This window comes from Leptonychotes weddellii, chromosome 4 (assembly GCF_054177405.1).
Source record: "Leptonychotes weddellii isolate Sample4059 chromosome 4, ASM5417740v2, whole genome shotgun sequence".
NCBI classification, from domain to species: Eukaryota; Metazoa; Chordata; class Mammalia; order Carnivora; family Phocidae; genus Leptonychotes; species Leptonychotes weddellii.
The window spans coordinates 56,059,762-56,081,944 of record NC_138372.1 but is presented as its reverse complement, the minus strand read 5'-3'; the positions used below and the strand labels follow the sequence as shown (position 1 = coordinate 56,081,944).

Here is a 22,183-nt window from a genome sequence, read left to right as displayed (position 1 = left end):
GCTACTCCACACCCCACCAGAGTGATCAACTTCACTGAGCACTCCCATTACTCATTAACAGCATACTGGTGTACCACAGCATACCAGCCAAGGAATGGTGCTTAGAAATTCAGAAGAGAGGGTACTCTTTTTTTTTTTTTTTTTTATTAGTCTGCTCAGACTTCCATAACAAAATACTACACACTGAGTGACTTAAGCAGAAATTTATTTTCTCAGTTCTGGAGGCTGGAAGTCCGAGATTGGGGCGCCAGCATGGTCATTTTCTGGTGAGACCCCTCTTTCTATCTTGTAGTTGGCAATCATCTTCTGTGTATTCACATGACCTTTTTTTAGTGTGTGTGTGTGTGTGTGCGTGCGCATGGAGAGATGTAGAAAGCGAGCTCTTTGGTGTCTCTTCTAAACAGGACACTAATCCTATTAGATCAGTAACATTTTATTATTTGTTTTCTGTCCTTAGTTTTTTGTTCCTGTTTATTTTTTCCTGTCTTCTTTTTGCTTATTCAAATATTTTTGTAACCTATTTTAATTTATCCTTTGGATTTTTAGTGGAACCTCTGCATTATATGTTTATTTTCTGTAGGGATTTTAATATAAATCCTTAACTTTGCATAATCTATTTAATACTGTACCACTTCACATAAAATACAGAAAGGATGAGTCTAAATGGCTTATATGGTTGCATGATTTCTGTATTTTATATGAAGTGATATCCTTCATGATATAATTTTCATTCATATTACATGTTTTGGATTATATTGTGGGCATCACAAATGTTATGTTGTATACTCTGGATTCTGTTATAAGGGTATTGATGTTTTTAGCAGGTCATTATCTGTTTTAGTTTATTCTCCAGAGTCCTCAGATATTTGTTCTTTGTTTTGTTGTTTTGTTTCATTTTTTCCCAGATGTTAGCCATATGTTAGGATCTTACTCCAACATATTGGCTATTTCTTTAAGCTTCAGTTTCTTTATCTGAAAAATGGGGATAAAAATAGTACAGTACTTAACCTCATAAGATTGTTGAGGAAACTAACCGTGATCATTTATTTAAAGGATGTGGAACAATGTGACATATAGCAAATACACTCATTGTATATTAGCCGTATCATGATTAGTGATCAATACTATCTACCTTACAGGGATATCAATATTAAATGATAAATACATATTTAAAGAAGTAACCCTAGAGGTAAGGGTTCAATAAATGACCATATTTATGTTATTCAAGATGAATAATCTTTTTATAGATGGTGATGAAAATTAGGCCTTTCAAAGAAGTGGGAATAGCATGAGCCAAAGATAAGGAATAGAAGTGTCTAAGTCCTGTTCAGAAGTTGTGACTGTTATATTTGAAGTGTAGGGTTCTTAAAGGGAATAACAATAGATGTGGGGAATACAGAAAGTGAGGGTGCAAAAGATGAGAGGAAAGTATCAATTTAAAACAGCAGCCCACCACCCAAACTGAAGAGTATCCCTGAATTGACCTAGCTGTCTGTAGAAAAAATATTTATTAGACATATATTTATTGAAAACCTGTCATGCACCAGACATTCTTCTAAGTGCTTAGTATAAACTAGTGAACAAAACAAGCATGGTCTCAACTTTCATAGAACCTTGAGGATCTGGTAACCTATGTTTTAACAAAATCATTTACTATATATCTATCAAGTCCTGGTCATTGTACTAAGATAGTAATGTAACTTAAAACGATGCAGACAGCACAGTGTTACTCTCCTACTTGTTGTCTGTTATTGGGCAATGTCCCTATAGCTAAGGTGACCGTATAATTTACCTTCCAACCTGTGTCACTTCTGAAACTGAAAGCAGTTGCTGTTAATAAACTTCATCAGGACAGGAGGCAAAAACGGGGACTTCCCATGGCAAACTGGGTATATACATATGCCAAGTCTCTTTTACATGTAGTGATTTCTTTAGAGGCTTACATATCAAGAGGCTATAGCCACAGATTTTTTTCTCCTTAATGTTTGGCTTACCTAGCATGTACATATTATATCGATTTCCCCAAGGTTTCATCCTTAGTTCTCTTGTATCTCTTGACTATGCTTATAGTTTTACCTATAAAAAACCTCTGCTATTGGCTCCAAATATTTATCTCCAGATTTGCCCTCTCTTCCAGCATTTAGATTCAGCTCATTTATCTACCTGCTTGCTGGACATCTGTAGCAACTAACTGCGGATAATAGCTGCTGACTGTATATTTTATAAAACCAAATTTCACATATTTTTTTTTCACATCTGTATCTTTGATTATGATCCTCCCACCCTGGGAATCTTTGTTTCTTGTTTTCTTGCTCACACCTTTTGCAAATTCACTGAATTCTCCCACACACCCAAAATGTGGACTTATAGTAATATAGATATAAATATAAAACAAAGACTCTCTTTAAAAATAAACCCAGCTGTTACCTTCTCCAGAAGAGTTTCGCTGACAACCACTTACCCTAACCCAGATAGGGTAAAGTGTCTTTCTTCTGTGTTTCCAATGTTTCCTGCATACATGTACTTTTACCTTACCATTTGCTATAGTATTTTGAAGATACCTGCTTTATCCATTTGCCTCTTCTACTAGGCTTTAGGGTTTTTTTAAGACTATAAAATTCTTGAGCCAGCACTGTTTTCACTTTTTTGAAGACTCCAGCTCACAGTAGGTGGTGCCCACATATTTATCCATCTAAGTCAAATTGAAATTTTCACTTACAAAATTGTAATAGAAGAAACTCAACTTTTTATCATTTATAGTTCTGGCACTCTAAATAGTGCCTGGGAATTAACCTACAAATCATTTATGTCTTAGCTAAGCATTATAAATGTGGTTAGAAGTAGTTGGATAAGTACAAAAGTGTAAAAGCATGTAAGTTTTTGTAGACTATGGCAAATAATTTGAATTTTGTCATGAAGTCATATGTAAGCCACAGACCTTCAAAGACACAGTTTTAAGAGATCACTCTGACTTGATCACTCTGTGGGCAATGAAGTGTGTTGTGTGTTGGGAAATACAGAGACTACTTAAGCCATTGCAGTTAGTCAAAGTAAGAATTGATAGAAACCTGAAGTAAGCTGATGGAGGGAAATGGAGAAAAAAAAATCAGTTAATTTGAGCTACATTTTTGAACTAAAATCTACGTACTAATTGATAAAATTGATACGGGAAGAATAAACTAGTAGGTGGCATTTGCTGAGATAGGGCTGATTTTAGAGGGAATTGGTTTCTGGTAGCAAAAAATTGAATGTACCAACTTTGAAAAGCCATGAGTAGAATTCATTTAAGGAGAGGTGGAGATGGTAAGGAGAGCTAGTATCAAGTCCTGAAGAACTCCAGAGATTTGGTGGACAAGGGAGAATCTGCAAATTAAGAGCAATCAGAAAGCTAGAAGAAAAATCAGGGGAGCTTCAGAGAATCTAGAGGAAAAAAAAGGTATCTTTAAGATATCAGGAGAGCTTCAGCAAATCTGCAAATCAGAGAATTTGAAAGGAAAAGAAGATTTCAAGGAGAAGCAATTAACTGTGTTAAGCACTATTGAGAGTTAAGAAAAATTAGAACAGAAAAAAGTATTCTCCATATTTATCACCATGAAAGCCTTTAGTAGGAAGAGTTTCAAAATTTGGGTGGGAACAGTAGAGATAAGATCCGTATCTAAATGAGTTGAAAAAATATAAAAGGTGATGAAAAGGAGGTAGCATAGGGAGACAACTCTTTCAATAGTTTTTATTCTAAAACTGAACAGGAAAAGTGTAATGGTAGCTAGAGGGCATTGTGGTAGTGCTTGCATCGTGGTTTGATGGGAATGATTCAGTAGAGAGGCAGTGATAAAGGAGAACACTAATTGCAAAAGTGAAAGTAAAGGCTGATGGGGCCAAAGTACATGTGAAAAATTTGACCACTGCTGAAGGAAGGGATGCTTCCTTTATTGTATCAGGGTAGAAGATGAAAGTGCATGAACATGCAGATAGGTTTATAAATTTTGTTATAAAAAGATGAGAACACTTCCTTCAGTTGGCTTCTATTTTTACAATAATTAGTGAGATTAATTGTAAAGTCTTGAAACAAAATAAGCATACAAAGAAGGCTTCCTTTATATTCTGTACTTCACTATACATTGGATGTTGAGGGGAGCAATAAAAGTGCTTTGCTGTATTTTCCCCACTCGTTATTAGATTATCTGGCTATTTGAACTATACTATTGATGGAATTAAGGAAATAAGCTCCAAGTTTTCCATATAAAATATAGTGAAAAAGTAATAATAACTAACGTGTGGCTCTTACTCATTATAAGGCATTGTTCTTATACATAAATGTCAAGTTTCATCAGGCATTTTACATTTTGTTAAGTCATTTAATCCTGTATGACCCTATAAATTAGATATTATTATATCCATCTTACAGTGAGTACACTGAAGCCCAGAGAATTAAATAACTTGCCTAGACCACATAATAAGTGGTAAAACTAGATTCAAATCCAGCCCAGCTGTCTCCAAATTTTAGGCTTTTACCACTATAAAAGATGTATTAATCTTGAGCAACAAGATTAATTCATCTATTCATTCATCCAACACTTATACTATTGACATCTACTATTTAGTTAACTGTACTACCCCACCCCCTGCCAAAAAGAAAAGACTCTCCTCTCTGCAAAATACCAGGCTAAAGGCTAGGAATGGAGGATGAAAGAAAACATGAATCCTACTCCTATGGAGCTTATATCTAGCTTGCTACTATGTCTAAGAATTTCTACATAGAGCTTTAATATAAATGGATTGTGATAAGGTTTTTTTTTAAGATTTTACTTATTTATTTGAGAGAGAGAGATAGAGATCACGGGTCGGGGGGAGGGAGGGTAGAGGGAGAAGCAGACTCCCCGCTGAGCAGGGAGCCCTTGGGGTTTGATCCCAGGACCCTGAGATCATGACCTAAGCCAAAGGCAGATGCTTAACTGACTGAGCCACCCAGCAGGCACCCTGGATTGTGATAAGTTCTATGAGGAAGGGATTGATATTAGAGTTAATAAAATATACCAATTCTTTATATAAAGAACAAGGAAAGGTGACATGTGAAGAGGACTTAAAGAATGGATAGAATTTGAATACATATGTAGATAGGGAAAACAACAAACTGGACAAAATATAAAATAATATAAGCGAAGTCCCAAAGATGAGAAGATGTTGTATATGTATAGGGGAAAAAATGAAGCTCTTTCCCTATGATAAAGATCCTAGGCTTAAAAGCAGAACTATCCTTCATCCTATAAATGGAGAACCAGGAAGGTTTTGTTTCCCTTTGGGTGGAAGTCATGATATGATTAGAATCCTGTTTTAGGAAGATGTATTTTATAGCAGTGAGCAATGTCTGGAAGCAGAAAAAGAAATTGGGAGACTTTTTTTTTTTTTTTTTTAAGAGACTGCTTGTGGATGCATGCATGCTAGCAGGAGGGCGGGGAGGGGCAGAAGGAAAGAGAGAATCTCCAGCAGGCTTCATGCCCAGGGTGCAGCCCCTTGTGGGGCTCAGTCTCATGATCCTAAGATCATGACCTGAACTGAAATCAAGAGTCTGACATTTAACTGACTGGGACACCCAGGTGCCCTGAAACTGGGAGACTTTGAAAAGCGCTAATGGGATTATGTCCAATCAACCAATGAGAGACATCTCAATCATCATCTACAAAGTAAATGTAGTTAGTATATACAGTAAAGTATTGCTTCTATTTTCAAAGAACTTACAGTCTCACTATTCACTACATTAAGCTATTAAAGAGCAAACTTATGTATACTAGTAACTGATACTGTGATTTATAACAAGAAAAATATATTTGGTCTTTGTCCTTGGTTCTAGCACAGAACTCCTAAAACTCTTGAAATTTTCTAAGTGATGAGAGAAGAGCAACAAAAATGTCTTTTGTTATGTTAGGTGATTTTGGATCACACCTAAGGCTGGTTGCCAGGGGAACCAACCCCATAGTTAGAGAGTTGGAAATTTCAGTCCCACCCTCAACCTCTGGAACGGGGTTTGGGGATGGAGGTTGAATTTGATCCCTAATGGCCAATGGTATAATCAATCATGCCTGTGTAATGAAGCCTCCATAAAAACCCAGAAGGACTGGGTTCTGAGAGCTTCCATGTTGGTGAGCACATAGAGATTTGGGCAGAGTGGTGTGCTTGGAGAGACAGCATGGAAGCTTTGTGCCCTTTCCCCATACCTTGCCCTATGCATCTCTTCTGTCTGGCTGTTCATGAGTTATATCCTTTTATAATAAACCAGTAATCTAGTAAATAAAATGTAAAATGTTTCTCTGAGTTCTGTGAGCCACTCTAGCAAATTGAACCCAGGTGGGGCTTAGTGGAACCTCTAATCTATAGCCAGTTTGTTAGAAGCACAGGTGATAACCTGGACTTCTGATTGACATCTGAAGGGGTAGGGGCAGTCTTGTAGGACTGAACCTTTAATATGGGAGGTGACCCTGTCTCCAGGTAGATAGTGTCAGAATTGAGTTGAATTGCAGGACACCCAGCTGGTGTTGGAGCACTGCTTGGTGGTATGGGGGAAAAAAAATCCCAATCCCCATATGAATTGAAATCGATGACCAGAAACTTTAGTAAATTATTAGAGTTGTATTTTCTATCCCTGATCTTTTATTCTTGGCCAGCTTTCTCATGTCAAGATTTGCACATAAAATCAAATAATACAAAAGAGTACCTTTTCTAGGTAGTTGCCCAGACCACATCCTATTTACTCTAGATTTCTAGAACTGAAATCCTATATTTTGTCCCTCTGTGTCTAGTGCCTTGCTTTGGACCCAAACTCTTAAGAGTTTTTTTTTTCTGGACACTTTGGCTTTGTATCCTGATATATTACCTTTTATACTTGCTAGACTTGGTTTTCTACTTTGCTTTAGACTCTGCTTCCTTTTCTAATGTTAACATTCCTATGGCCTCTAGTGAAAATCATGCCTATTTGCTTCTTCCCTACTGCCTACCTAGGTCCTACCCTTTTTTATGGTCACCTTAATGTCCATAAAGTCTCCACCAGCAGATTTGCATTTGACATACAAAGATTTTAAGATAATTTTCTATTAGAAAAAATAAAATTGTTGTAGACTATTAGTTAGTAGAGATGTGATTTTGATAGAGGGAATTAGTCAAACATGGGAAACATCTTTTCCTAAGACTAATAAGCACAACTTTTTTTAAACTGTATTTGCCACCTAATCCTAAATTCATAACTGGGTTTGTTGGAAAATAAATATATGAACAATGATGTGATTCAAGTTATTGTATTAGTTAGGTTGGCTATAATAACAAATAGACCCAAATGTAATTGCCATTTATTTCTGGCTTCTATAAGAGTCCAAGTTTGATTAATCCTGGTGAGTACGTAGTTTTTTAAGCAGCAATTCAGGGAGCCAGGATCCTTCCACGTTATGGATTCACCATCTTCTAGGGCCTTATCCTTATCTCTGGCTAGTGAGTCAGGAGAAGAAAGAAAATATAGAGAAGACATATTCATTTCCTAATAGCCTTGGACCAGAAATGACACATATCACTTCTGTCCACACTTTACTAGAGAGGACTTAGTCTCATCACTACACATAATAGCAAAGGAGGTTGAGGGATTTGTGTGTCCAATAAGAGAAAAAACAATTTTGATGGCAGCTATTAATTTCTACCAGTTAAGACAAATAAGGTAAAATGGATTACAAAGTCCTTTGCAAATATGAGATAATAATAACTAAATGTAAAAATAATATGTGCGATTAAGTATTAAGTGTAAGATAAGTTACTGCTATTAAGTCATTGCCAGTTAAGTGATTGTGAGAGATAATGCAGGAAATACAGGAATCAGAGCATTTTTGTGGTAAATGGTTTCAATAGTGATTTCTCTCTCCAAAATCACTATTAAAACACAAGTTTAAAAAGAACATCAGTTGGGAAAAATGCTTCTTAATAAAGTCAATAACAAGTTCTTGTCAACTTTATTAATGTAGCTTTCAAAACAATAGGGGCAGAAAATAAACTGTGCTTAGCCCTTGTGAAATGTATTATATTTGTCTTCCGTGTGATGTAGGTCAGAAGGAGTCTGAAGATGAGAGTGAGGGTGAAGAATTAGATGCCAGTTTTAGGATATCAGTGTTTAAACTACCCATATATACTTCAGATTCATTGAAGTATGCTGCATTATTGAAAGAAAAAGAAGATTATTTTCCTACATATGTCCAGCCATTTCCTACTACTCATCAAAAACCAACAATTAAAAAAAAAGACATGCTGTTGAAGAGTAATGTAAGAAAAGAGTTTTTTACAGCACACAGAACTGGTATAAAACTCCAAACACTTTGGGATATTGATAAATATTATTCAGAACAAAAGAAGCAGGAAAGCCATAAAAAAAAAATAACAGCTATCACCATTGCACAAGGTGCCCAAGAAAGAGTTCGCTCAACTGTTCAAGAAAACCTAAATAAGAAAAAAAATGCTGCACAAAAACTAATTGCAAAAGATAATGAGACAATTCAGCATGGTTTACAACAACTTTGGCAGGACAGATTCAGTTACCTCGACAAAGTTAGAGAGAGGAGAGCGCTGTTTCTGGCAGAAAAAAAACAAAAGGCTGAAGACCGTTTATTAATTCAAAATATAAGTAATGAGCGCACTCTTTTGTCCAAAGGAATTATTAAAATTGACAGATTGAGGAAGAATCAAGCTGTCTTACAAGAGAAAAGTCTGATTGTTCAGCAAAGGCTAGAAATGGAAAAATATCAAAAGAATTTATTAAAACAAATGAAGGAAATTAGGTAGGTACAGTTTTGATATTATAGAAGATTTTAAGTCAGTTACATGTGAATATTGCATACTAAGTGCTGAGACCTAATAAACAGTACTTTGTTTATAACATTCTCTTTGAAAAATAGAAACAACAAAAAAGGACAAAAATGTTCTAATATATTACTAAAGATGAGACAATAAAACAACTCTGTCTCATCCCACCTCCACCCTCATCCAACAAAACCTGCTTCTTAATTAATGGTTGTTCTTATCGTAAATGGCAGTCATCATTGGGCTCTTGACTAGTGCTAGAAACCAGTCTTTTACAACTCAGTCTCTCTCATTGCCAACATCTAATAAGTTTCCTTATTCATTTTACTCTAAAAGGAGTCTCAAACTGATTCTTTTCAATCGCACTTCTCCCATTCTAATGCAGACTCTCAGTCATTCTAAGATTCACCTTTTATCCTTCCAATTGAGAGTTCCATCTCCATTCTCAAGACATCCTTTCTTCAACCCAAATCTGTTCTCTAGCCAAGCCTCAACTGTCTTTTATTTTTTTTAGTATTTTCTTTATTTATTTGAGAGAGAGAAAGCACTAGCAAGGGGTGGGGGCAGGACCCCAGGACCAGGACCATGAGATCATGACTTGAGCCTAAGGCAGAGGCTTAACTGACTGAACCATCCAGGCACCACCCCCCACAACTGTCTTTTAAAATTAAGTTCTGATCATGTCACTTTCTACTTAAGTATATTGATGCTTTGCAATTGTCCACAGAATAAAATCTGAGTGGCATTTCAGACATGCTTTGTTCCAATTTATCTAGACTCATCTTACTAAATTTTCTCCTATAGCCCCTCCCTCTTCCCCATAACAGCACTGTTTGCTCCATACAGACTAAACTATTCCCAATTCCCTACCCAGATTTGTAATTTCTTATTCCAGTGACCTTACTAGTTCTATCCCCTTTTTCTTCATTATGCACTTTGAAAGAGTACTAGGAGCCCATAATATTAGTGCTATCTACCTATTATTATGCAACACAAGCCTCTATTGTTATTGTGCAAATTAGAAAGATTTGGAATGTTCAAATTGGTGAGGGGGTAGTGCCTGTATGGGAAGGACAAGACACTTATTTCTCCAGGGAGACACATCACTAGTGAGTGGCTGATGCTTGGCTGAGTGTGACTGTATTTCTATTTCTCCCCTATTTGCCCCCATCATGCAGTGTATGAGCTGTACAACCACTGACGAAATTCATCCTTTATTATTATTTTATATTCATCCTTTAGTAACTAACTGAGATGGTACCTGTTCTTTTTACCTTTCCCCAACTGTTCTTCCAGTCTGAATTAATCCCTTTCATTTGGTGGTTCACATATAGCACTTGATAGCCGTTATCGCAAGACAGCCTATATCACGTTAGCTTGTAAAGTCCTTTATAAAATAATTTGGTCTATCTTTCCATTTCAGTATCTAGTACAGTACTTAGTTTCCAAAATCTATTCCATAATTATTTATGGAGGAAAATAGGACAAAAAGTTTTGAATTAGTAATGTTGTATGTAAGTCCATTTAAGTCATATACTAGAGCCTGTGAGGCAGGTTAATTAGATACATACATATATATATATATGTATATATATATATATATATGTTTATAACATTCTCTTTGAAATGAACATGAACACTAGTAATATATATATTAGTGTACTTAATACTTAAGCCACTGGAATGAGAAATAATGTATATTTTTTCAGAACGTTTGTGTAGTGAAGATATGTAACCAGAATTATTAAATATATACTAAAATATAATTAACCAAGCTTTGAAAGTAGCTTCACTAGTTACAAAAATAGGTATCTGTCTTAAAACAAGTGCTTATTTCATGATAATAAATTTTTCCTACACTTTTTTTTTTCTGTCTCTCTGTTATCATTGGCATTTCTATTGAGGAACACCTTCAGTTCAAATCATTCAAATAGTAATTCACTTTCAGCTATTGGAGATGTCAGGTGATATGGGGACATAAAGATTATTTGACTCCAATAAACTGAAAATCTAGGTGGGAGATAAGTCACCACACAATAAGACTACCAGAGTTAAATAATAATACAAACATAATACAAGAACTATCAAGGGACAAAATTAAAATTTCCAGTTAAATGGTAGGTAATAAATAGATAAGAGTAATCTAGGAAACCTTCAAGGAGAAGGCATAACTAAACATCAAAGTGTTAATTAATTTCAGTTCTCCCCAACACCCCCATAGAAAAATTAATAACATATTCTTGATCCTCTAAGAACTCACAGTTCAGTGGCAAATATAAACATATACTTGAATCATTACAAAAAATAGAAGTAGGAAAATTACAGTTGTCAATTCGAATTTGGAAAAGCAGAGTGCTGAGGGGAAATCATTATTGGCAAAGTGGATGAGCAAAATTGGAGAGCTCAGAATAGGTAACATGGGGGGAGAGGAAGGAGGTAGTGAATATTGCTCTACTCATAGAGGGTTTTGAAGAGGAGTAGTTGAAAGTGCAATTGCTTAAGAAACATTAAATTAGCAGGGCGCCTGGGTGGCTCAGTTGGTTAAGCGACTGCCTTCGGCTCAGGTCATGATCCTGGAGTCCAGGGATCGAGTCCCACATCAGGCTCCTTGCTCAGCAGGGAGTCTGCTTCTCCCTCTGACCCTCCTCCCTCTCATGCTGTCTGTCTCTCATTCTCTCTCTCGCAAATAAATAAAATCTTAAAAAAAAAAAAAGAAAGAAACATTAAATTAGCTTAGAAAGGGACTGTAATTTCAGTGGGCAGTCACATGGTAAAGACCATTAGGAATCCTACTAAAAAAATAAAACATATTTTAAACATGCATTTTACCACAGAACCTTCATTTTAAGAAATGTCTCAGAATGCTAATCCTCAGAATGTACTTGGGACAAAGCTGTCTCAAACAAATGCAAAATTTTTAAAAATTGTTCCATGATGATTTTTAAATTTTAAACTAAATTTAGTGCAAAGGCTCTGAAAATTAGTATTGACTCAAAATATATTAAGCTACATTTAACAAATTTAAACTGTATTAGTTGTCAAAGGATTTTTTTTATGGAGGGTATAATTGACATATAACATTATATTAGTTTCAGGTGTACAATATAATGTTTTAATAATTGTGTATATGGCAAAATGATTACAATAAGTCTAGTTAACATCTGTCACCATACATAATTACAATTGTTTTCCTTGTGATGAGGACTTTTAAGATTTAGTCTCTCAGCAAATTTTAAATATGCAATACAGTGTTATTAACTATAGTCACCGTACTATATATTACATCCCATGATTTAATTATTTTATAAATGGAACTTGGTACCTTTTGACCTCCTTACCCATTTTACCTACTCCTTATCTCCTACCTCAGGCAAGCACCAATCTGTTCTCTGTATCTGTGAGTTCAGTTTGTTTAGATTCCACATATAGGTGAGATCATATAATATTTGTCTTTCTGCCTGACTTATTTCACTTAGTATAGTGACTTCAAGGCCCATCCATGTTGTTGCAAATAGCATGATTTCCTTCTTTTTATGGCTAAATAATATTCCATTGTATATATACTACAACTTCTTTACAAAGGATATTTTTTAGAACATAAAACTGTAACTCATACAAATATAAAATGAACACATCAAAGATTTTATTTAACTCATTAAGGAACCAGTAAGATGTTACATCCAGTTCAAATGACATTTCTAAGAGCATGTATATATAAAGGCAATCAGGAATGCCAAAATAAATTTAGTCATTATCCACCAGTGATAATCAATTATAACTCCATTGGACAAAATTCACTTACACTTTATAGACAAGAATCATCTGTATTACTCATAGTTTTCTTCAACTTATATAGGGTTGTAAAATAGATCAAAGAGATTGAAAGACACAGATAACTCTGAAGGGTCCACTGACGGGATTCCCAGTAATTGTTTTTTACTCTTTCAGCGTGTTTCACACAATTTTGTCTGATACTAGGTTGAAACTTACCAGTCACAGTTTTATCCCAGTGACATTTTAACCATCCAAACAATGTAAATACATATGCTTAAGGCTTGCCTAGAAATACTTAGAGATCCATATTGCTGCTTATTTCATCTACATTTTAAAAAATTTATTGCTGACGTATAGTTTACATACAGTATTACATTAGTTTCAGGTATACAACATAATGATTTGACAATACTCCATGTTGCTCAGTGCTCACCATTGTAAGTGTAGTTACCATCTGTCACCATACAACATTATTACAATAGTATTGACTATATTCCTGATGCTATAATTTTCATCTCTGTATTGCCAGAGGGGAAGTGGGTAGGGGGGATGGGTGAAATAGGTGAAGGGGATTAAAAGGTACAACTTTGAGTTATAAAATAAATAAATAATTTATAATTATAAATGCTATCATTAGAAAGTAGTTTGTAATAGAAAAGAGTATAAAATAATAAGAAGAAAGCATTTGCCTTTTCCTAGTTACAAGCAATTTTTAAACTATTTACTGAGTTTCTTTACATAATATCTTTTTAGGTATGAAAAATATTTTATATTTCTCTTCTCCAAAATTTAACATTTTCCTTAATGTATACTCTATGTGTGTGTATGGGTGAGTGGTTTTTGGAAATAATTTTTCTATAATTTAGTAACAAATATATTTTGGAAAAGAAAATGAAAGCTAGTCTAGTATATCAAAATACAAATCTAGTGTAAGTCAATGTTAGAGAAATTCAATCAGCTTAGTTTTATCACAGCAAATTGAATGTCTGGCCATCATTAGTTTGTAGAGGATACAGAGTCAAATGAGCTTCCTAATGTATGTTAACTGAATTATCTTCTCTTGCAAGATGCTGCAAAGATATTATCCATATCCTTGAAAACACACAGGAATAAGGCAGTATTCTGGCTATGTAGGTAATATGTCCTAAAAGGCATTACTGAGTTTTATTATAAATGTTTTCAAATAAAGATTTTGTATCAACATGCAGAAAAGAGCAGTGAGTCAAAAAAGTAAAGGCTGTCTAGAGACCTCAGCAGTTTTTCAGTTCTTTTTCTCCCGGTTGATTCTTCATTAATGTATCAAACACTTGACCTAAAAGCATTCTGATGAATCTCAATAGCTAGTGAAGTCATTACTGAGAATGTAGTTCCTGATCCTGCTGTGGAATGAAGAAGAATGAAAAAAGAAAGAGGAACCATAAAGCTCTAGTTTAGAAAGTTGATAAACTACCCACAAGAGTATTTAAGAATGAATAAAAAAGAGACTTTGAAATGAGAAAAATACATATATATCAGGTAAAAGCTGGTCATGAATTTTCCAAAATATTCTTATTCATACTCTGAAAAAGTGATGACATTTCTCAGGGCAGAACAGCAGAGTGTCCATTTCGCAGTAGAGTTATCAATTAGCATGGAAAATCTGGCACATAAGGCACTTTATCTAATTACATCATCTTCTACTTGTCCTTAGTTTGGTCATCAGTTTACCTCCTAGACTTCTCTCTTCATTCCCTGTGGTGTTTATATCCTGATTTATAAAGCTTTTCTCCATCCAAATTCAGCTGTAATCAGAGTGAACTTCCAAATTCATAAGAACAGCCCTCCCAATTGCCTAATATTTTTGGATCTCAACAACCTTTAAACTCATTTTCAAAGACACGTAAGGGCCTCCTCATCACTTGGAACTGCCCTACCTCTTAAATCTTAAATCCTTGTATACTTATTTATGGATAAAATCTTCTATCTTTTCAATTCTTTTCTTCCTTTATTTTCACCACATGAATTATTCAAATATATTATGACACTCAGCCCTCAAATAAACTTCCTTAAATATTTCTTTTCATTTCTACTGTGTCCTCCAGGGTTCTTCATATCAGTTATTCTTTTCTCCATTTCATTCAGTGTCTCTGAAGTCCTTTCCTTTCATTGCCTCCACAATGCTAACCACCCCAACTTCCACTTTGGAATAATCCTACTATCTTTACGTCTTGTGTTCAGGTTAAATGGCTAAAAGAGACCACTAATTTGTAAATTTACACTAATATTAATTGTATGGCCTCCAACTTTAGCTGCTCTCTCAGTTGATTACTCTTTTTCCTCTTACCCACAACAGTACGTACATGGCAACAAGAATTCTAAACATGTAATTAAGGGTACTGATTCATGGATCTTAAAATAGAGAAATTATCCTGGATTATCCAGGTGGGCCCAATGCATCACATGAGGCTTTACATGCAGGGACAGAAAAGAAAGGCAGAGAAATTCAAAGTAGGAGGATTTGATATGACATTGCCGACTTGAAGATGGAAGAGGCTATGTGGAAAGAATGAGAAGGAGATGAATTCTGACAACAACCAACAATCTGGGAAAGAAGACCTCATGTCCTGGATGAGAATCACAGCCTTGTGTCCCCTGGGTGGCGCAGTCAGCTGAGTGACTGACTTTTGGTTTTGGCTCAGGTCATGATCTCTGCCTCTTGATATTGAGCCCTGCGTCAGGCTCCTAGCTCATTGAGGAGTCTGCTGAAGTTTCTCTCTGCTCTTCCTTGTGCACTCTCTCTCTCTAATGAATAAATAAATCTTTTAAAAAAAAAGGAACCACAACCCTGGCTGACACCTTGATTTCAGCCTTGTGAGAACCAAGCAGTAAACCCAGCTAATCCAGCTGTGCCTGGACTTTTGACCCATGAAAACCATGAAAAATAAAATGGTTGTTGTTGTTGTAAGCCAATACATTTATGGTAATGTGTTACACAGCGATAGGAAAATACAAACTCTAAATTTGTTCTTCTTTTCCCAAGATTGCTTTGGTTAAGATAAGACCTTTGCATTGCCATAGAATTCAAATTTTAATAAATTCAAAATACCTAAATTTAATACATTTAAAATAAATCTTAATCTAAATTTTATCTTCTATATATGTAAAACAAACTTAAATGATAATTTCAACCAAAAAGACTCTTGGCATATTAATTGGGATTGCATTGAATATATAGATAAATTTGGGGAGAATTAACATCTTGATAATATTGTCTCCCAGTCCTTGAAATGGTAGAACTTTCCATTAATTTAGATATTCTTTAATTTTTCAGCAATAGTTTATTATTTTCACTCATAAGCCTTGTATATCTTTTGTTAAACTTACATCTAAGTATTTGTTTTTGTTTTTTTGATGCTATTGTAAATAGAATTCATCCTTAATTTTGTTTTCCAATTTTTTTATCCTGGCATTTAAAAATATAGTAGATCCTTATTTCTCACTCTTCAATACTTTTTAATAGTTTGGTTTTTTGTTGTGTTCTTTGTTTTGTTTGTTTGTTTTTTACGTTTTGTCCACAGTTTATAATTGTTATCTGTATGAGGACTATTTTAATACATTTCTTAGACTTAGTTAATACTATTAATTACATGTGCGAAGTCCCTTTTGCCATGACTTCCACTCTACTACATGTCCAGATATAGCCACTCTCCAGAGATCCAGACTCAAAATAGTTATAGCTAATTTCATTGAGTGATTATTAAATGTCAGGCATTCTTCTAAGGATTTTAAGTGTCTTAGCTATTTAGTCCTTACTAAATCCTATGAGTTAGATTGTCCCTTCTTATAGATGACGAAAATGATTGAGAAGAGTTTAAATAACGTGTCCCAAATCACATAATCAATAAGTTGCAGACCTGCATCTCAACCCCAAGCAGAATGGCTTTACTACCTTTTCTCTTATCCATAAGCCATTGCTTCTCTAAAGTCAACTACCTGAGCATTACCATATAGACAGCCAGGCTCCTTAAACACAATATTACCAAAATAGAATTCCAGTATTTCTCTTCATCTGGCTGCTCTTCTTATATTTCTTATCCTGTTGAATAACGCTATTATCCATCCAGTAAAAGGAATTATTAAATGTCAGGCACTGTTCTAAGGATTTTAAATGTATTAACTCATTTAGTATTTTACTAAACCTCATGAGTTGGATTATCCCCCTTTTAAAAAATGAAGAAAATGAGGTAAAGAGAACTGAAATAACTTGTCCAAAACCACATAGTAAGTTGCAGACTTTCTAGACTTCGGCCTTTCTTCTACTCCTCAAGTCTAGATTTCTGAGTATATCTATATACAAATCAAGGGTTCTATGATCTGCTCTGTTTCTCCAGAGTTATCTGTTCCACTGTCCCAGAAATTAAAGAGTGTTGTCACTTCTCAGAGCATGCCAAGCCGTGCTAACATCTTTGACTTTATTTTAGCTATTCATGCTATTTAAACAAACATACATGAACAAAATGTTCTTCCCTTCCACTTTCTGCCTGAAAAATACACATCTTTCAAGACTGAGTTCAAGGATTATTTCAAATCTGAACTCTTTCTTGCCTTTCCTTACCCTCTTCTTCAGATAATATTTACTAATTTTTTCATTATGCCATCCTTGTATTGTTACATAGTGTTTTCATTATGACACTATAATATTTTATTTATATATATTCTTTATTTCTCTACTTTCTATAAGCTTCTCATTGTTATGTCATATTTATCTTTATGGTTCCAGCATCTAGGGGCATTATAATACATAATTGTTGAATGAATGAGGATGAATGAGTGAAGTCCTGTAAGGCCCATGACATTTTCTAGGTTTGACAGGGTAACCTGGTGCACCTTTCTCTAACTTAGAGTCCCTATTAGTCTGCTGGGGCTGCCATAACAAAATACCACAGACTGGGTGGTTTAAACAACATAAATTTATTTTCTCACAGTTTTGGAGGCTAGAAGTCCAAGATTAAGGTATGTCAAATTTGGCTTCTCAGGTTTGAGGCCTTTTTCCTTGGCTGACTTCTCACTGTCCTAACATGACCTTTGTTCTGTTTGTTCATATCCTTAGTGTCTCCTCATCTTTTTAATAAGGACACCACTCATATTGGATTAGGGCCCATCTGTATGATAAAATTTAAAATTAATTACCTCTTAAAGACCCTATCTCCAAATATAGTAATGTTCTAAGGTACTAGAGCTTAGGACTTCAACATGAATTTGGGGGTTGGAAGTGGGGACACAGTTCAGTCCATAACAGCATCCTAGAAGAAACTTGGATTTAGTGAGGCTTAAATAAAAGTTCTGCAATTTTTTTTTTTTAAGATTTTATTTAGGGACGCCTGTGTGGCTCAGTTGGTTAAGTGTCCGCCTTCAGCTCAGGTCCATACCAGGGTCCTGGGATAGAGTCCGGAGTGTCTGGGCTCCTTACTCAGCAGGGAGCCTGCTTCTCCCTCTCCCTCTCCCTGCCACTCCCCCTGCTTGTGCTCTCTCTGTGTGTTGAATAAATAATTGCAATCTTTAAAAAAAAATAAAAGATTTACTTATTTGAAAGAACGTGTGTGCGCACAAGCAGGGGGAGGGGCAGAGGGAGAGAGAGAAGCAGACTCCCCACTGAACAGGGAGACTGGTGAATGGCTCCATCCCAGGGCCCCGCTGGGTTTAATGACCTGAGCCAAAGGCAGACACTTAACCAACTGAGCTACGCAGGAGCCTCTTTGGGACTCTAAACCAGGGTTTATGAGAATTCTGTTACAGCCAATAAAAATCTTAGAAATATTAGTCCAATATGAATATTATTAAATAAATTATAGATATTATTGATATAATAAAATTCTATGCAATAAGTGAAGTTCTGATTTTTTCCCATTTGTATGTCTGTTTTAAAAACATCTACTTACCATTAATAATCTGAATGATTGTTACACTTTTCGTTATTTAAAAGTATCTCATTCTGTTACTTTCCTTTTTTTCTTCTTAGGACTCAAGAAACATATAAAAAACACTGTGAAGAAAAATTTGTTTTTGATATGATTGCCTTTCAAAAAGCTTGTGAAAGATTTCAAGATGCTAAAACAAAAGCTGCAATTATAAAAACGAATTTAGCCTTTCAAGTTCCCAGAGGAGTGACAAAATGAACCAATGCCAGGTTATATCTGTGGTCATTTTGAATTATGGCTAGTATGTTTAGTTAAAGGACTTTGAAATAATACTATGAAAGAAGAAATACTCTGTGTAACAAGATGGATTTGTATATAAATCTTCTAAAATATAAACAATAATTAAAGTGTTTCTCTTGTTGATCATAATTTAATTTAAATCAAGTTAACTTGGCACCCCCAAAAGGTTCCTTATATTTCCAGATGTCCAAGGAACATTTAAAACTTATTTCATTTATTGCAGGAAATAATGCAAAGGCATTATTTATATTGTTTCATATCCTAAGGATAGCAATCCTAAAGCTATTTTCAGTTTCTCTGGCAATCTTAGTGTAGTAATTTCTGCCCCAGCTGCTGACTTTTATTAAGACACTGTGTACTTTGATTAGTTTCATTATCTACTTTCATATATTTAGTTATATTCCCTGTTTATTTTGTTAAAACAATTTCTGAATTTCTTATTTCAAAATAAAAGTTTCACCATTATATCAGTGATTCATATTCTTATAAAAATTCAGAATATGTCAAATATAAAAGGAAATTTTTCACCTCAACTTCCATGACACCATGTGCTAGTCTTCATATTCTTCCTTACTCTTCTGACCTTTCTAGGAGGGGTTCCTGTTGCTTTTTCTTTAAATGTTGATGTTACTCATGCTTCCACCTACAATCTTCTGTCTATATATGTTTCCTGATCGACAGTATGCAGGGTTATAGTTTATGACATCACCTATGACCTCATCTAACATCACCTATGTTAGAGAGATCCTAACTACATCTCTCCTGAGCTCCAAATACATTTCTAATCATTTACTGCACATGCCCCCACAGAGCACTCAGATGCAACATGCTACAAACTAAAATCATTGTCTTTCCTTTCAGAATCTATCCTGGGTCATCCCTAACATCCCTCTTTTCTTTACATCTTATATAATCAGAACGTGTCCATCTTTTTATCTCTGCTTTTGAAACTCCCCTTCTCTGAATCTCCAATAGCAATGTCTACTTTAGTTCTTACTATTTCTTTCCTCAAATCTATCATGCATATTTTTCTAAAATGCAAATCTACTCTTTGGTTGGGTCCCTATTCCTATAAGATAAAGTCAAAATCCTTCTCACTTAGTAGGAAAAAAAAATCCTTAATGGGTTTGCTGGTTCCTACCTTTCTAGCTCTTTCCTGCCTTCAGAACTCCCAATTCCAATTTTCCAAATATCAGATTAGTCACAATTCTCAAATTCCTTTGCCTGGTATCCTCTTATCCGCTTTTCTGCTTGCAGAATTTCTTAATGGCCTTCTAGAGTCAAGGGGCATACTTTGTGAGAGTTTTCTCACATTGCTTCTGTGCATGCCTCCATTATAATACTTATTACATAGCATTACATCAAATTAACTACATACTGTTCCATCTATTTTACTGTAATTCCCTCTATTTTATTTTTTTATCCCCACTGCTAAAAAAAAGAAAGAAGGATATTTTTAATTTTCTGTGTATATTATTTCATCCTTGGCATAGTTTTAAGAACAAAGGATTACCTCTTAAAATATTTTTTTTAAGATTTTATTTATTTATTTGACAGAACGAGAGAGCAGGAGAGCACTAGCAGTGGAAGGGGCAGAGGGAGAGGGAGAAGAAGGCCCCTTGCCGAGCAGTGAGCCCAATGTGGGGCTCGATCCCAGGACCCTGGGATCATGACCTGAGCCAAAGGCAGTCACTTAACCAACTGAGCCACCCAGGCGCCCCTTAAAATATTTGTTTTTATAAAATTTTCTGACCTGTGTAGGGGCAACAGATTAATGAGTATATTTTATAGACTGATAAAGCTAAGATAAAGGCATTTAGTAGGACTAAAATCTCAAGAAGAAAACACTCTTCTGCTTTATTCTTTGAATTAACTATCTCAACTGTTCTGCTGAGGAATCAACTTTTAGGTTAAAAGCCCCATTTATAGTAATTTCAAAAACCTCCTACTCTCCCTTCTTTCCCACATTTAGAGGGAAAAAAAAAAAACAAACTTGAAAGCTGACTTTTTTTTAGAATTTTGCTTTTTCTCAAAATGTGGTTCTTTAGATAAAGAAGAAGAGTGATTATGAGAGTTTAAATAAAGAATGAAGTACTTTATCATAGCTTTGGAAAGAGTTCCTAACACACTACCTGCATGCATAATTATTAACTATACTTTTCCTGGCCTCTTCTCTCCCCTCCTGCCACTCTTCTGCTAGCCAGAATACGGATTACGGTCAGGCTGCCTATGAAAATATCAGCCACTATCATGCCACAACCCTCATGATTCATAAAATAAAGTCCTTTGGGAAAGAGGAAAGCCACTGCTTATCACACTGACATTGGCTTTCTTCTATTTGAAGGGCCAGGGACTTTGAGCTCCAAAAAACCATCCGAACAGGTTTTCAATTGTTTAGCTAATTTACCTCAGATTATAACATGTGACCTGTGACGTCAGCTGAACCTCATGAAAATGGCTGACTTGTGTGTCAGAAATCTGTAGATATTGGCCTCATTCACCTAATAGTGACATGTAATAAAGGTCTCTATTACAAAGTTATCTTAATACATGGAAAAAAACATCATAAAATGTACTTTCTATGTGTACTGTAAGTCTGTGGATGTGTGCATGTGTTTCCATATGTATATAAATACAAAGGTGCCAGTCTGTGTCAATGAGAGCTACTAAAAATGACTAAAGATAGGAAAAGCAGTGGTTCAGACACTCAGCCAAAGGAAACTTTTCTTGGGCTTAATTTGCTTAAAGGGGAAAAATATACATAATTTCCCAGGCCTTGAGGAAAGAAGGACTTTTTATCTAGTTTACTTTTGGAGAGTATGATAAATAGGTGATGAAAAAAGATAATGCCTAGTTCCAGGTAAGAGGTTGTAATATGAAAGACTAGGTAGGGCTGGATTCAGATTTTTGTGAGACTTGAAGCTTATTCAACTTGGAAGGGTCCTTTTTTAGAAAAACTATCTGAAATTACAGATATGAAGTTAGGCAAAAAAACTCAGAAAGGGCCTATAAAACAAGGGGAACTGACCTTAAGCTTCATTATCTTCACTATGGATTTTTCTACAGCCTGGAAAACTAAAAATTTCTTGAAGAGGAAGGAAAGAATTCATGAGAAAATGTCACTATTGGAGCTACAGAACCTTTGTTTATTTCATGAATAGAAGTGGTCAACAACCAGGAAAGAACCGAATGTTAAATTTGTCTAATCTGCAGTACTTCAGAATTGATATGCATGGTTTCCAGAAGCCAAGACATGTTTGAACTGATATTTAACAACCTCTGTATTTCATATCAACACCTCCTTTATCATTTCAGGATAATCTCTGATTAACAGCCAGAAATAGGCTACGGTAACAGATGCTCGAATCTCAGCAGCTTAGCCCAAC

The 22,183-nt window shown here is 35.0% G+C and overlaps 1 protein-coding gene across 1 annotated transcript in view; it reads left to right on the top strand.

Annotated features, from left to right (window-relative positions):
* LRRIQ3 (leucine rich repeats and IQ motif containing 3) overlaps positions 1-19,317 on the top strand; it is a 161,392-nt gene extending 142,075 nt beyond the window's left edge. Inside the window, exons 7-8 of the mRNA XM_081817086.1 lie at positions 8,078-8,804; positions 18,599-19,317. Coding sequence (XP_081673212.1) covers positions 8,078-8,804; positions 18,599-18,755 — 884 coding nt within the window. The 3' untranslated portion in view covers positions 18,756-19,317. The remainder of the gene's footprint in view (positions 1-8,077; positions 8,805-18,598) is intronic.
* The last annotated feature ends 2,866 nt before the right edge of the window (positions 19,318-22,183 follow it).